Genomic DNA, 12,871 nt, shown 5'->3' with positions numbered 1-12,871 from the left:
CCTCCATTGATTTTTTCTTTTTCTTTTTTTTTTTCTTATTGGGTCATTTTTGCCCTAACTACAAAAAATCATTAAGATGAATGGCTTGAAAATGTTTAAATTGGGTAAGCATTGAATTCTTACTTTTTGTTCATGAACGGAAAATCTTGCTGGCTTGGAAATTGGAATAAAGCCTGTGCGTTTTGATTTGTCTCTATCACTACCAAAACGCTGAGGCCACTGGAACTTTAGGATATTTTTGGGTTGGTACCAAAACGTAACAATAGATTTGCCCTTGTTATCAGGGGTCCAACTATTGTGCACGCACGGTACCCCCATTTTTAATTGCATGAATGTATTTTTTTTTTTTTTTAATTTTTAACAATGATGTCCCTATTGTTTTCTTAAAAAGTAAAAAAGTAAAAAGTTTGACACATAATTTTAGATTATTTTAAATTTTATATTATGGTCAATTGACCTAATTGGGCTATTAAAATTAAAGATAATGTAAGGGTAATAGCATATAAAAAAAATTTAGTACATTAAATCTTTTTTGGGAAAACAACCTAATATTTGTTAATCCATAATAAATAATTTCAACAGATAATAAAAATATATGTTCAAATATATTAGACTAATGTATTGAAATTTTAAAGCTTCTAATTTTTTTTTAATTTAGGGACTGCAAAGTAATTTATCAAAAATAGGGATAACCGAAGCACCAGGGGCACCGTAGCTTTGTCCTAGTTATTGATTAAAAAAAAAAATTGTTTTTAGCACATAGGTTTTGCATTCTAATAAAAATAAGAAATTAAAATAAGAAGAAAGCAAAAACATAGAAGTCCGATTCAGCTTTCTTAGAAGAATATAAAAAATATTATAATTTTCGTAATAACGGTAGAAAATAATTAACTTCAAATGTTGCTGTGGAAAGTGGAAAAATTTACTCGTCTTGTCACAATTTCATTAACCCAATTTTAACCACATCAAAGTTACCCTCCACGTAGCACATATCTACCTACTAGGATTCTAAAGTTGATGTCCCCTAAAAAATTTATAATCTAAATAAGAATATAAGTTCATAAGAACCGTTATCTGAAAAGTCGTTTTTAAAAGTAAATTTTTTAACACCAAATCTTTCACAAATGGAAGGATTGAAAATAACATATTGACCAGTACCAATCAGGTTTGATAAAAGAAATTATCAAACAAGACAGGAAAAAGCTGGATCAAAACCTAATATTCGACGGCCGACCCTTACTTCTACCTCTCAAGTCTCAATTAATATGCTGGACCACGCTAATTACATCAACAAAATTTTCTGTTTTCTATTTCCATTCCAATCGTAGGCCTCACAAATGCGACTGACTGGAATGAGCCACTACAACCACAAAAATGTTGTAAAAGCTTGATCGACCAATTATATGACGAGTAAAGATCAATCTGAAAGTAATATATAAAGATCCGAAAGATCTATCTTCCTGAAGTGGTTGACTTTGTGAACCACTACGCATGCACTTCATGGTTCATGAAAGCCACAAAAATGCCCTGCATAATGGAAGAGGGTTCCTAGCTTGCCTTTAACCAAAAGACAAACGAAGAAATCGAGTACACCTTTTTGAAAATTAATCTCAATTATTTTGGAAATTTTGATTGCCAGCTTGCATCTCACATAAGAGAATCAGTGTTTAACATATATTATTAAAGTTATAATTTGACAAAAGGCTCCGGTGTTGAGTTGCAGGTCTTCCATTTTAGTACACGAAAGATATGGATACATGGATTTGATTAAAAAGTTTTAGACCTGACTTAATGTTATTATTGAGTTTTTACCTAATAATAAATGTAAGCTTATATATATTTGGGTCAAACAGTTCCAATATCCTTCTCTTTTTTTTCTTTTTTCTTTTTTTCATTTTTTAGTTTTCACATGTTCATCATATTGTGCTACATGAACCATGAACCACGACGCACTTCATGGTTCATGAAGGCCATAAGATCAGGGGCGAAGGTAAGAGTGGGCTAACCCGAGCTGCAACCTGGGTAAGCTTTTTTTTTTTTTTTTTAAGTTAAGTATAATTTATAAATTTAACTTTATTAATACTTTAAAAAAAAAATCTAATAGCCCACCCCATAAAACAATACTAGCTTCGCCACTGCATAAGATGCCCTACCTATATAATGGAAAATGCTTTCTAGCTAGCCCTATAAACAAAAGACAAAAGAAGAAATTGAGTATGCCTTTTGAAAACTAATCTCAATTATATTTGAAATTTTGATTGCCAGCTTGTATATCACATAAGAGAATGAGTGTTCAACATATAGTAAAGTTATAATTTGACGAAAGGCTCTGGTATTGAGTTGCAGGTCTTCCATTTTAGAACATAAAAGATATGGATAACAGTTCAATACATGGATTTGACTAAAAAATTTTAGACCCGACTTAATGTTGTTGTTGGGTTTTTACCTAATAATAAATGTAAACTTATATATATTTGGGTCAAACAGTTCCAATATCCTTCTTCTTTTTTTTTTCATTTTTTAGTTTTCACATTTTCATCATATTTTTGTAGATGTTTTCAAAATATTGTGCAGGGGTTTTCATTGAAAGAAATTGTTACACACATATATAGAACTAGACTATGTACTAAAGGAAAAATTAAACTTTTGTAATTACATGCATGATGATAAAACATCCTTGATACTAGTTTATGTGCATGCTATTTGAGTTACACGTAGGAGCAAATCTTGTTACGTGAATTCATTGAGATAATAATTTGGCTGCTTATCATATTCCACCTCAATTTGATGGGTGGTATTTGAATTAATTTATGAACTCCAAACTTGTTAATAGGTCAATATAAGAGACTCAGATTTGCCAGGGCTCCATAAGATATCTGCAATATGATGAACCAAATGAACAATAATGTGAATATTAGGTCATTGTGATATTAGTTCTGTCCTTGTGATTAAATTCGTAAAGAATACAAAAAATATATTGGATTTATTAATTTGTCTAAGGTAGAAGGCTGATCAATTAATTATTTGATACATGTTATATATGGAAGTTGGAAACTCTGTATTATAGGATTAATTATATTATTAATCAATAATTCTTACGTTTTGACTAATTTATTATTAGTCACATTGAAATATCTGCCAGTTTGTTAAATTGAATTAAAAGATGATTAAAGAATGACAGAGATTAATAACATTTAGAAGTTAATTTGAAGGGACAATACATACAAATTGTTGAATTATTGAATGGATAATCATAAATAATGTGTTTTCAACATTCTGATAAAAGTACCTGGCGGATATTGGAGGAGTCATAATCTTGTACTTAATAGTCCTTCTCTGTGGCCACCCCAAGCGTGTCTTATTGTCTTTCCATTGTCATGGCGGACAGCTATTTAATCAAGCTTTTTTATTAACTATTTTTTTTTAAAAGGAAAGCTACCTTTATTCTCATCAACGTTGCCCTTATCATGAATAGGAATCTAATTTATCTATTTTGCAAAAAAAAAAAAAAAAATTTATTTCTCTAATTATTTTAAACCACATTTTCATGATCATTTAAGGCAAGAAACATCTTCATTATGTTTTGCCTCGAAATAAAATTAACGAGCTTTTGAATGCAATCTTAAAAATACATAGTTCAACACAACAGCAATCTATTCGTATTATTTTTTAAAATTATGTTTAATGAGGATGCGATCCATTTTTCTTTAAAATTCGGATCATTACAAATCACAAATTGATGATAATCTTTTATCTAAAGCTTGGGTTCGAAGTTTTTGGAATGAATGCACGATTAAAATGACCCTACACGAGAGAGACATTTTATGATTATTATGTCCAACAGAAAATAATTTAAGACTGCATCATTCTAACTAATTGATTTAACTTCTTGATAGGCTTCACATAAAAATGAATTGATGCATGTAAGATCATTATCAAAGAACCATAGTACAGTGTGTTAATCAGTACAAATAATATTAATTGCAAGGAAGAAAAAATTGTTTTCACACTCACGTACAGTCATTTTCGGAAATTGATATATAGCTTAAAATCGCACCCAAGAGTGCGTAAAATAAAAGCTTAAAGAGTTTTTAATGCAAAAGATTTGATATTTGAAACTCATTTATATCAGGATTGGAGTGTGATTATTTAATTATACATAAATAAACATATGGTAACTTAATTACAAATTGATATGATTTATCTCATGTTTTTAGTCCCAAATGATCAAGGTGATTAGCGTCTATTAATTATCAAGAAGCTCATATACATATAATTTAATTAGCAATTTTTCCCGTTATATGGTAAGCAGCTAATATTTACTGCGGCGGGTGCCATCTAGTTTAATGATAAAATCTCTAAGTGTGAAAACAATGAAGTTTGAACCGTACTCACTCACGTGAGAGGGAAAAATGTTATCGTTACGCTACAAAAATCCATAATTAAAACAACTAAACATATGTTGCCATTGGGGGGAAAAATTAAAACTCATGAATAGAGCTGAAACTATTGACAAATCAAGAAAGGGCACATGGTAAAGAGTGATGATCGATATTGAATGCCACTGTTCAGAGGGAAAAAAAGAACCTTAAAATTTTGAATGCCTGCATGCTTATTGTTTTTACGAAAGGGACTTGTTATTGTTGCACCTTGTAAGAGTGAAACAAAACCAATTCTTCCTTCAAGTAATGTCTTTGCATTCAAGACACAGATAACACAAAATCATTCCACCGATTATTGAAAGCTACCTATTATTCATTGCGATTTTTTCCAAGCATACGATTTGCTAAAAATGCTTCCACATTTTGCACTGTCATACATCACTTTCTATCCATCATTTTTCTGTCTTAATTTTCCCTGAAATGAACCCCTACAAAGTTGACACTTTATCTTCAATAACAGAAAGCAAAATAGAATTTGTAAACAAAGTAATAATGCCATCATTAGCATCCAAAACCAATGTTAATTATTTTTCCGTCGCTGTCGACTTCAATTTTCAAATATGTACCCGGAAAAGGATTGTTGGCTAGAAAATTAGAATTTCACAGCTTGGTTGTTTTGCTGTCCATTTTTTTTTTAATTAATATTGTTGTTACTTAATTATCATTGTCTATTAACAGTGGCTTGGTATCTTCTTAATTTTCAGTTTTCAGTCACAGCTTTATTTCTAGTCCTCTGACAGTTAAGTTCCAATTACTTAAGAGTGAAAGATACGATATTTGACATTCTGAAATTAAACATCAGAATCAACTTTAATTTAATAAGATAGCATACTTGCATGGAACAAATATACTATTTTGGAGTGTTTCTGATGATTGCCTATAAATAAAGTAATATTAACTTCAATGTCATGATAAATTACGTGTGTTTTCATGGTGGCTCCATCTAAACATACTGAATGTTGACATTTGACGTCATAGAACCTGATTTATGATCATTTATTGCTTCCAGCCTTCCCTTAAACCATAAGGTTAAGACTTTAGTTAGCTTTGGATAGTTGGAAACGCTTTCATCTTTCCGTAAACGTGTGAAAATTATAAACAATCAAACACATATATTCAAGACCAGCAATAAGGACAATTCTCACAATTAATAATCATCTTGTAAATTTTGTGTGGAAGGATTCTAGGCTATATGATTCATCGGCACTCAATGAAAGTTGAAAATCAAAGTTGTTGAAGCCCATTATCTTTTCACTCCTTTTGATTCCCATTAACTTACAAACATTTGCTCTTCAAAATCGGTGAGGTTTTTTATTTCATATAGTTTATTTGTTTCTAAAATTTCCTGGAGCAGCATTAAAATGGACAAAAAAATTAAAAATCTTTTTGTTTAGCACATTCGGAATCTTGGATAGATTTATACGTGGATAAGTTCATATAAGCCCAAGCCCAAATCAATTTATGGGTTCCTATAGTTCATCGAGCCTAAAATAAACCAGCCCAACTCAAAATCCCAAACCTACTCCTCCTTTCAGTCCTTTGCAAGTCCAACCCTGCTGCATTGGGTTCAAAATGGAAAAAATTTGAGTGTTAAATATTTAGGAGCCATACAAAATGCAAATCATGATATGATATGTGTGTATTTATCTTGATAAATTATTATATAAGTAGTAATTATATATTCATATTAAACTCAAAAACACATGTCATACATGCATTTATTTAGTTATATTATCTCTGATGTATTGTAGAATTTCTCGTGATCATGATAAGCGTGTTAGATGGATAAAACCAATTAAAATAAGTTCAGTAATTTGAGTGAATCTGTGCTTATTAATTAAAATTTTGTAATGTCTAATTTTGACATGATATGATGAATAACATAAATCATCATCTATGCCTTTTTATTTTTGGCAGCTATGTATCGAACCTAAAGCCATTGTCATTCTATATCCACGTGCTTAAAACCACATGAAACAACACAAAACTCTTCCGGTTTAACTAAATGTATAATATATATATATATCTTGTTTTTTATACGAATAAACAAATTTTAGGCTTAATCGTAAACTTAACCATACTATTAGCACCCAACAAACAGAAGAGATACGAGTCATCCTGCCTACGCACAAAAACAAAGAACCCATCAAATTTGAAATTTGTCTGTTCATAAGAAGAAGGCAAATGTATGCAACCCGTGAATGCTTAAATTGAGCTGTAACAGGGCATGCATGAATCCGAATAGAAGAATTTAATGCCCTTAACCAAATCTTGAATACAAAACTTTGCTTTCTATTTTGTCGAACCTCCTGGCTGCTGGTCAATTCATTTCACGGGCCGTTTTTGTCCCCTGAGATCTGTCCAAATATGCACAACAATACAAGCCAGTTTGCCCTCCAACTCCAATTATTTGCTTCAGCGCTTTCATCACCTCTTCTTTAATTACATTTTTTTTTTTTTTTGCAACATATCAACTAAGAATCAAAGAATGTGTGGTTGGTCGAGCCCTCGTAGGTGAGCACAAGTACAAGAATTCGACGTAGCTTATATTATGTGTGTGTGTGTGTGAGTGCATACGTGGCAATTGCAGGCCCGAAAGCAAAATAGCATATAATATATAGCATAATAAAAAAATAAATTTTTTGCCGTTCTTGTGGCTCGGTTCGAATTCCAATCTTTTATATTATCTATGTTTTACCGGTTGAGCTAAGTCGTTGTACCTATAAAAAGACATGTTAGTATGTTTGATATAAGTTTTCGAAAATTGAATTTTACAAAACAAGTTAGCTTGTTTTCAACTTTCGCTTTTAAAAACAAACCGTATATATATATATATATATATTGATTTTCGCTTTTTATAATTAAGAAATGCGTTTAATCAGTTTTTCCTTAAAAATTCTTCAAATATTGCTTCTCAAAATCTTAGATACAGCAATTTTATTTTAAAAATCTGATTTTATAAATTATTTATTGTCTGAAGAGATGATGTTATAGTAACCCTTGGTGGCTCTTTGAGCCTTTTTAACTAAATTAATGGTCGTTACCCTATCCAATGAACCTTAATGGGACAACGAAAGATTATCAAAATAGAGGAGGGGGAAAAAAAAAATTGGGTCATTCCAACTAATCAAGTTCTTGTGAATAGCACTCCACAGTCTCAATTATGCAAATATGATCCAAGAAGATATCAGTTTGAAAGGCTTGCGTGATTCTCATGCATTACTTGGCCTGTTTTATGTAGCACATGAACAATAGTCACTCTCAAATTATTTTATAAAATCAAAAGATTATCTGCAATCATGCAAACTTAAACGCTTACTTTGTCACGAGGCATGAGATCATTGGCTACAATTACGTCAAAACCAACGTGAGTTTATACGCTGAGATTCGATTTGAACTGCTAACTCTCTAATCCAATTATCTGCCCATAAATTAATCCCTTTTTTGGTGGCATTAATTGGACAATATTCTAATTCTTTATGTTAAAAAAATGTCTATTTAACACTTATATTTAAAAAATAATAATTACTTAAAATATTACACTCTTATCCTTATTTTTTCTTTTCTTTTACAATAATACTCTTGCAATTAGGGATGGCAATGGATTGGATTTGACCCAAGATCCATGTGATTCAAATCCAATCGGATCGGATTTAGATATCGATGTGCGGATCTAAGACGGATCTCGAGCAGGTCTGGATCTATGTTAATATCTAAATGCATATCCATATACACTCATTTTTTAATTTTATTTTATTTTAAAAGTTTCATAACAATTGTGGAATTATAATGATAATAAATTTTATTTATAGCATATTAGTGGTGTTTACCATACATTTAAACTCTTAAAACTTAAAGGTTAGTTTTGTAAATTTAAAGGTCAGCCAGTCCTAAAGCATGTACATGTACATGCAATATTCAAATTGCAAGCCAAGTAATACAACCTGGTAATTTATTTTATTATATTGGCCAAATAATTTTTAAGGAATATAGTTATTCATATATTTAGTCAAATATGGTCATAATAAAAATAATAAAGTACTTAATATTAATCATATTTAATTTATATGTCATTATCTAATATTGTAAGAATGAAGGTAGGTGTGTCGTGGATATTAAAATGATGAAGGAGATAATAAAATATTAGATTGATCTTACTTCCGCAATTACTTTTGAAGGATATTTTATTATCTTTCTTCTTTATTATTTTGGTGTAAAAGTATAAACTACAATATTTATTATATTTTTTAGAAAAATTGTATAATGTATTTGTTATCAATACATTTTAGCCTTCAATTTTCATTCTAAAAAATTATTACTTTTTTATTACTGAATTTTATAATTCATGACGAATTTAGAGCAGATTTGGATTTTATTTTTTTTTATTTGGAGCAGATATAGATAATTATTTCTTTTTTTGGATCTGGATATGGAGCGAAAAATATGGATTCATGACGGATCTGGAGCAGATACGGATCTTGATTTTCATTATAAATCTAGATTTGAAATAAAATAGATCCAACCCATATCTGCCCCATTGCTATCCCTACTTACAACAATATTCTTAGGGATGTTAATGAAAATTTAAAAAAGAAAAGATAATTTATCAAATTTGTCTAAAATTAACATAAAAATTTACCTAAATTTTTATAGTATTATTTTGCTTTTAGGATAAATTTGTTAAATTAATTTTTAATAAAATAATTAATATTAAGATTGTAGCAAGGATATTAAATGTTTCTATTGTGTTAAATTAATTAATTTATAAATAATTATTAATAAGTTTGTTGCATGGATACAAAAAATACTAATTCTTTCATGCTGATTTTTAATGGTTAACTAATTAACTTGCTAAAACTAACTTTTTGAAAGATAAATTAATTAATATTAAGGATATTATTGTAAAAGTAAAGAAAAAATAAGAGTGAAAATGTAACATATTTAACTGTTAAAGTATTTTAAGGTAGTTTTGAAAATATAAAAATACAATAGCCATTTAAATTAAAATGTAAGGATTAAACAAATATTTACTCATGTACATTACTTGTGGTCCTCCGTATAAGGGTGAAATCTCGTTTAGTCCCTATATTTTTAAAAATACCTCAAAACATCCATGACATTAAATTATTAGCACATTTCCTCTTACTTTTTGTTACTTTTGGCTTTATTTTTACAATATTACCCTCTTACAATATAGTTTTTAGACATTAGTAAAAAGAAAAAAAATAATTATCAATTTAATCCCAAAAATAAATTGAATCAAAATTAATATATGTTACTTTTTTGTAACACACTGCTGAGGAATTAATATATTAATTTTTTATTACTAATGTCCAAAAAAAGTTAATTTAATTATTTTTACAATAAATTTTTTTTGGACACATGTAAGCTTTCACAAAAATTAATATATATTCTTTTTGTTTTTATTTTATTTTTGGGGTTAAATTGATAATTTATTTTTTTCTTTTTATTAAATTTATAAAAAGAAACATTATTGTAAGAGGGTAATACTGTAAAAGCAAGTCAAAAGAAACAAAAAATAATAGTAGGGATGTCAATTATTTAAGGATATGGATGTTTTGAGGCATTTTTAAAAATATAAAGACTAAATGGACACTAATATTAAAATATAGGGATGAAACGAACTTTTACCCTCCGTATAATTTAACTTCGAATGTTAGTTAGAAAAAATAAGAACCTAGAAGGCCAAAACAAAGCTCCAAAAGTTCGAAATATATTCCCTACTTTAGGGTAGGTCGTTTTGTTTTAAATTTTCATATCAATATATAATTATAAAAGCAGAAGAATAGAAGCCGACCACGATTATTTAATATTTTTCGCCCATCACTTAATTGAGTTATATATTTGTTCCCCACGTGTTAGTCTACTAAGCTTGCAAAAATGGGTTAGTAGTTATCACTATGAGTTTTTAAGCCAATATGAAGAAATTTTCTTTATTCCCATGAAGGATTTTACACATATTATCACTTACACATAAGGCGATCAATTCAAAAGCATCATTTCTGTTGGAAAAGTATTAATATTGTCCAAGCATCAACTTTAATAAGTTCGCGTAGTATTTATTCAATATTTCACATCACTATCAAACGATTCACAAAAGTTGCAATTTTTTTTTATTAAATCAATTTCATAAACTTTATTTCTTGAAAAATCAATTTATGTACGGAAATGTTGATAACTTAACCAAAAACGACTTACATCACACCCATTTGACCAATTATCTTCAATTGGTCAAAAGTGGGTTATTGACAATAATTAAACAACGTGCCACACACAAAAATTATCATATAAAACATCATTATTAGCCAACGTAAAAGAAAAAAAAAACACTTTAATTCACATATTTATATAATCTGACCTACCTTTTTAGATTTTGAAGAAACCTAATAATTGAATGAAACAGTTCTATTAGAAATGGCATCACAAGATAAATTTTTTTTCGTACAATCAAAATATCCAACCAACTAATTAGTGGTTGGTAAAGTTTGCTGTGGGTCCTTCGTCCTTGAGATTAAGGGTCAGGGTAATACAGAACTATGGTATCGACTATCATGAAAAACTTTATATTATAAACATGTAATCATTTTTTTACAACATAATTATATCACTCCACATGAAGAAATTTCCATCCCCAACAGAAAAAAAGCACATAGGTTATCTTTCGATACTGAATAATAATTCTCTTTTGGAGAGCTCCGATGTCTAATTGAAAAGGCTATTTTTTATTTTTATCATTTCACTTGAGACAATAAAAGAAACATAATTTTTTTTCACTCACAACAAAAGGGTTAAGATATTCTCAGTACCATTCACACTTGTAAAACCACAAATAGAAAGACACAAATAGACAAGGGATAAGACGGAAGACTGTATGAACTCAGAGTCCAACACAGTACTAGACTCGGTTCCTATTAATAGAAAAAAATTAAAAATGAAAATAAAATGTTAACAGAACAACATTTACAATAAACACGAAACTAACTCACTCTTAATATATATATATATATATATCACAAAATCACGAACTAAGTTCTATCTAACCCGCCACCAAATCCAACGGCCCAAAACCAGTCATCATCATGACGATTCAGTTCATCCCATTCTCAGCATAACGATTGACAAGAGCAAGTGCATTGCTCGTCAACTTCTTCACATACTCAACCCTGTCACAAACCTCCTCCTTCATTTGCCCATCAGCCACATCCTCAAATCCGTCCGTGCACGTTTCCTCGTCAGTCAGCGCGGCGCTCATCCACGTCTGCACATTGCTCATCTGAAACCTAAAGCTGGCCCGGGAAGTCCCAGCCGACCTAATCTGGCGCATCTGCTTGAGCGAGCCGTAAATCTCCTCGACTGCGTCCCCAAAGTTGGAGAAACAGTCGTGCAAAGCGGCTGCGGCTCGCTGGTCGGAGCCGTAGTCGGCTTGGCGGGAGATGTTGGACACGTAATTAGCCATGCGCTTGGCTTTGGATAGCGTCACGCCGATGGCTACGCTGGCAAGCTGAGCGGGGTCCTGCTGGATGGTGCTGGCGTAGCGGGATAGAGTGGAGTAGCATATTTCGGGGTACAATGTTGAGTTGCAACTTGTACGGATGAAGTCGGTGCCGTTGCCGGAACCGGTGTCAGGTGGATAGCTTGCGGGGGCTGCGGCGGGGATTGCATGAAGCTGGAGGAAGAAAGTTGAAAAGAGGAATGAGAGAAGAATTAGAGGACGTGGGGATTTCATGGTTGTTTGGGTTTGTGTGAGATAATGGTAATGGTGGGTTGAGTTCTGTGTGAAGGAGTGAGCGTTTAAGTAGTGTAAACTGTAAAGTGTTTGTAATAGATTGACTTGTTTGGCCATTATTATTCGGGATATTAACGAAAATGCCATTGATATTTTGTCACTTGTGATTTGTGTGAAGTCTCTAATCTTTGTGTCTAATTTGATAGTTGGTATGTGTGAATACGACTTTTGTAAAATCACTTTTCCGTAAAATATTGCTAGAAATAATGCATAAGATTCAGTCATAGAAAATTTTGGATTATTAATTGAGGTCTTAATTAGATCTTAATGGTAATTTATCAATGAAAATGAGTGTGGAATACATATATGAAGGCCCCCCTTTTTTTTTCTAATTGATATGAGGCTTTGTATTCATTAAAAAGTCAACGAAATGGAATGCCTCGGATTTGAAGGAATTCGTTACATTGACATCACTAAAGTCAAAATCGATCTTTAAGGGTTCAATTTTCTTACTATCCGGAAATGTTTCTTTTGATAATAATTAAATGTTTTCAAGGAAACTCAGCTTTTTATTCATTTTTTGATTTTCTAAGTTTCTGAGTTAGCATTTAACTAAATTTCTTTGTCTTCTAACCAAATTTGGTTAGTGTGAGTGATTCGACACTCCCACTCCTTAAAAAAA

The 12,871-nt window shown here is 30.5% G+C and overlaps 1 protein-coding gene across 1 annotated transcript; it reads right to left on the bottom strand.

The window, feature by feature from the left end:
• Positions 1-11,164: 11,164 nt before the first annotated feature.
• LOC102619845 (21 kDa protein-like) lies at positions 11,165-12,248 on the bottom strand. The gene has a single exon (XM_006469153.4). The coding sequence runs from the start codon at positions 12,187-12,189 to the stop codon at positions 11,551-11,553; it is 639 nt and encodes a 212-aa protein (XP_006469216.1). The 5' UTR covers positions 12,190-12,248; the 3' UTR covers positions 11,165-11,550.
• Positions 12,249-12,871: the final 623 nt, after the last annotated feature.

This window comes from Citrus sinensis, chromosome 2 (genome assembly GCF_022201045.2).
Source record: "Citrus sinensis cultivar Valencia sweet orange chromosome 2, DVS_A1.0, whole genome shotgun sequence".
NCBI classification, from domain to species: domain Eukaryota; kingdom Viridiplantae; phylum Streptophyta; class Magnoliopsida; order Sapindales; family Rutaceae; genus Citrus; species Citrus sinensis.
This window is presented reverse-complemented; position numbering and strand designations above follow the sequence as displayed.

Excerpts from the sequence above, each read along its gene's own strand:
- LOC102619845 (XM_006469153.4), bottom strand. The coding sequence starts at position 12,189 with ATGAAATCCCCACGTCCTCTAATTCTTCTCTCATTCCTCTTTTCAACT.